Source organism: Lolium rigidum, chromosome 3 (assembly GCF_022539505.1).
Source record: "Lolium rigidum isolate FL_2022 chromosome 3, APGP_CSIRO_Lrig_0.1, whole genome shotgun sequence".
Taxonomy (NCBI): domain Eukaryota; kingdom Viridiplantae; phylum Streptophyta; class Magnoliopsida; order Poales; family Poaceae; genus Lolium; species Lolium rigidum.
The window spans coordinates 311,677,578-311,680,926 of NC_061510.1; the positions used below are offsets into that span (position 1 = coordinate 311,677,578).

At 41.4% G+C, this 3,349-nt stretch overlaps 1 protein-coding gene across 1 annotated transcript; it reads left to right on the top strand.

The window, feature by feature from the left end:
- The first annotated feature begins 248 nt into the window (after positions 1 to 248).
- On the top strand, positions 249 to 2,619 carry LOC124699865 (mitochondrial import receptor subunit TOM6 homolog). The gene is made up of 2 exons (XM_047232096.1): positions 249 to 552; positions 2,401 to 2,619. The coding sequence occupies exon 1, from the start codon at positions 357 to 359 to the stop codon at positions 519 to 521; it is 165 nt and encodes a 54-aa protein (XP_047088052.1). The 5' UTR covers positions 249 to 356; the 3' UTR covers positions 522 to 552; positions 2,401 to 2,619.
- Positions 2,620 to 3,349: the final 730 nt, after the last annotated feature.

The window sequence follows — 3,349 nt, forward strand, 5'->3', positions numbered from 1 at the left end:
TGTTGTGTTCTAAGCCTAAATTTTGTTTTGCTTACATTTTTTTTTTTTGCATTGCAGGTTTTTAGGGGGTTTTGCATTGCCGTTTGGTCCATTGGGAACGGTGGAGGCCCATCTTGCCGGAGTTCTCTGTCCTATGGCAACTGGGCCGGGGCCCATTATGTTTCTGAGTACGGAGTTACCCAGGGACACGGATGTCAATACGACCCAGAGACCTCCCCGGTTTGCTCTGCAAGTTTGCGGAGCCATCGCAATCATAAAGCAGCTAGGGTTTAGGCAGCCTCGCCGCCTCCAGATCCCCAAACCAAACCTTCGTCGCCGCTGCGGAATCCGGAGAGCAGAGCTCGCGAGAAGCCAAGATGTTCCTAGGCGCTCTCCCGAAGAAGCCGAGCAAGGAGGCGGCGTACAAGGAGCTGCGCGCGCACCTCTACATCATGGCCGGCTGCATCGCGGCCATCCGCGCCGCCCCCTACATCCTCCACTTCCTCAACCGCGAGCCCGAGATGACGGAGCTGAAGCTCTAGGGCAGCCCCGATGCCCCCCGCCCCCCCTCAGGTGAGCATCCCCCCGCCTCCGCTCTTCTCTAGGGTTTGGTCGATTTGGGTGCGATGATCCGGTTTCTGAATCGGCGTGTGATGCTGTGTATATCCGTGTTTCTGCTCGATTTGGAACGGTATTGTAGGGTTTCCTACGGTGTAAATTTGTTAATTAGTCGTAATTTGCGTGGCTGGATTACTTGCGGTTGCCCCTACACCACAATACGTTCCTGGGCCACCGTGGGTTTCATCAGTCTACCTATGTAGATGCGTTGGTTAGGTTCGCTGTCGTTGGAAGCCAGTGCTACTGTTTTATGGTGTCTGATGCACACACTTCAATTTCGTTTAACATATGTTGCTCTGCCGTGTACTTGCGTTGATGCGTGATGACCTTTTAATTTGTTGAACAATGTGATGGTTACCGTCTGTCTTTGCTGCCCTTTATATGGATTTGGTTGAAACATGTGGGAACTGGGTTTACATGATTGTTAGTGCTTTTTAGATTCTCCAGTTTGGCACGTCATTGATTAATGTCACGAATTATTAGGTCGAGCTAGCACTTTACTGGTGGGTTTCTGCAAGTTAATTGAGTTGGATTTTGGAACAAAAGAAAAGTGAATTATCGAGTCATTGTTTGATTCGGTTTACATGTGGCTTCTCCTTATTACTAGGGTGGATAATGCTTGTAGGTTTTTTAGTTTTTCTACATCAGGGCCATCAGGTGATCTGCTGTGCTTTGTTATTTGTAAACTTTGGGAACACTGATTTTCAAACTGACAAATAATTGAATCATATATAATGAACTTGAACAGGAAGAAAAAAAGGATTAGCCCTTCTGATTACTGCAGCATTATATCCTTATAGGATAAAAGCGACAAACAAATTTTTTTGGCTTGGATTTTATCGTGTTTTAAAGAGTCAAGCTAGCTGTTTGCCCTTGCCATCTTTAGCTGAGTTACTATTCTCATTATGTTTTATTATGATAACCAATTATCTCTGTGATTGAAAGATGGACTTATTTGTTCTATATGCATTCTTATTTCATAGATGCAATGAGATTGTGTATTGTGTGTGCTCAGATCACAGTTGTACCTATAATACCATAACTCTTTTGTTTCTTGAGATCTGCCTCTGGAGAAAAACAGTGCGATCATTGGTTTGACATTGTGTGACTGGTTTCTATGATAGTAGTGATGTTTTATTAGGATCGTAGTATTTAGTATTTCTGTTAATGTTAATAATTAATCATGACAGTTAGCACAATCATGTGTATGCTCTGGGTGGTCTTTAGCCTTGTTACTAGGTCATTACAATGATGGCAACTCATCACCCTTGAATATACTGGATTCGACTTTAGGTTAGCATGAAAGTATTTCCGCTTAAACTATTGTGTTCTTCTAGACAGAACTAAAATCCATATTTGAGGTTGGTGTAGATTGCTGTTTCAGGTTGACTAAATGTACCCAGTTATTAATTTGAAGTGCCAAGGGTTAATTGAACTGAATCACATTTACACGGCCAGTATCTTGGTCCCCCGTCCATTGAATATGAATTATCTGTGCTCACACCACTAGCTGTCTTTCTTTTCTCCAGTGATCTGCTATGTAGAGTATACTGTCTTAAGTTGGTTTTGCTACACTATTCAGTTCTAGGAGCAATTGCAGTTTAATAGCCCTTATCTCTTTAGAAGTTATTTACAACTTTTAACAGTTGGTATAATTTGAAGTTGCATTAGCAATGATATTTTTTCCCAGATTTCTATCCTGCAAGATTTTTTTCTGGACTTTGTTACCTATTTGAATCATTATGATTTGCTTACTCCAAATTGTAATAAGCCACTCATTGATCAATTTCTTATCCTTTGTAGGTTTGACTTTGATGGCCCAACTATTGCCGTAGTTCGTTGATCACTGCAAAGTTACTCTCAGGACGGGGGATTTTGAAACATGAATTTAATTACTAATAGGCATCAATCTTTCTTTAGCATGAGGATTTAATGACAGTGTTTGCATAATAAAATATGTTTGTTACTATTATCTTTGTGCCAACAACTATGTTTTTTGTATGATCTCGTTCGTCTTCCATATTTAATTTTACTGGGCTCATAGTTGTCAGAATCATGATTCTACTATGCGATTCTACGACTTTACGACCCATTTTGAGCGGAACGATTCAACGATTATGCTAAGTAGAATCTAAGATTTTACGATTCTAAGAGTTAAGATCCTATGGTTTGCGATCCTACCATAGATGTTCCGATCCAGAATCACGATTCTGACAACATTGCTGGGCTGTGTTATGGATGTGTTGTTGCTGAACTGAATGTGCTCTGGTTCATCATGCCCCACTGTCTTGTCCGCAAGAACGGTAGTAGCAGCTTCAAGAGGGGAACCTGGCAGATAGCAAGGGTGAATGTGGAATTCCACTAATCAAGCCCACACTATTCTTGATGAAAAGCTTGAAAGTTTTTTTTTTGTTGGGTATGTTACATTATCTTTACCTTCTCTACTTGGGACATTAATGCTTACGCATTAGTTTTTGACCTTATGTTACAGACGTAGAGTGATGTTGCCAGATTATCTCAGAATACAAAATAGTCTAATTGATAAGCAACCGAACTACTCTTTAACACTCTGGACTCAACCTTGGTTTTATCGAGTTGATTTCTCTTTCTCTGAGTAATGCCATCTTAATTAAACAAACAGACCAAGTTTACATCGAGTACTATGTGTGCATATGAGCATCAACGAGGAAGATCTATGCCATGGCCGCACGCCTTAGACGAAGTCCTACGAGACTGTAGTTTAGCCGTGGAG

Excerpts from the sequence above, each read along its gene's own strand:
- LOC124699865 (XM_047232096.1), top strand. The coding sequence starts at position 357 with ATGTTCCTAGGCGCTCTCCCGAAGAAGCCGAGCAAGGAGGCGGCGTAC.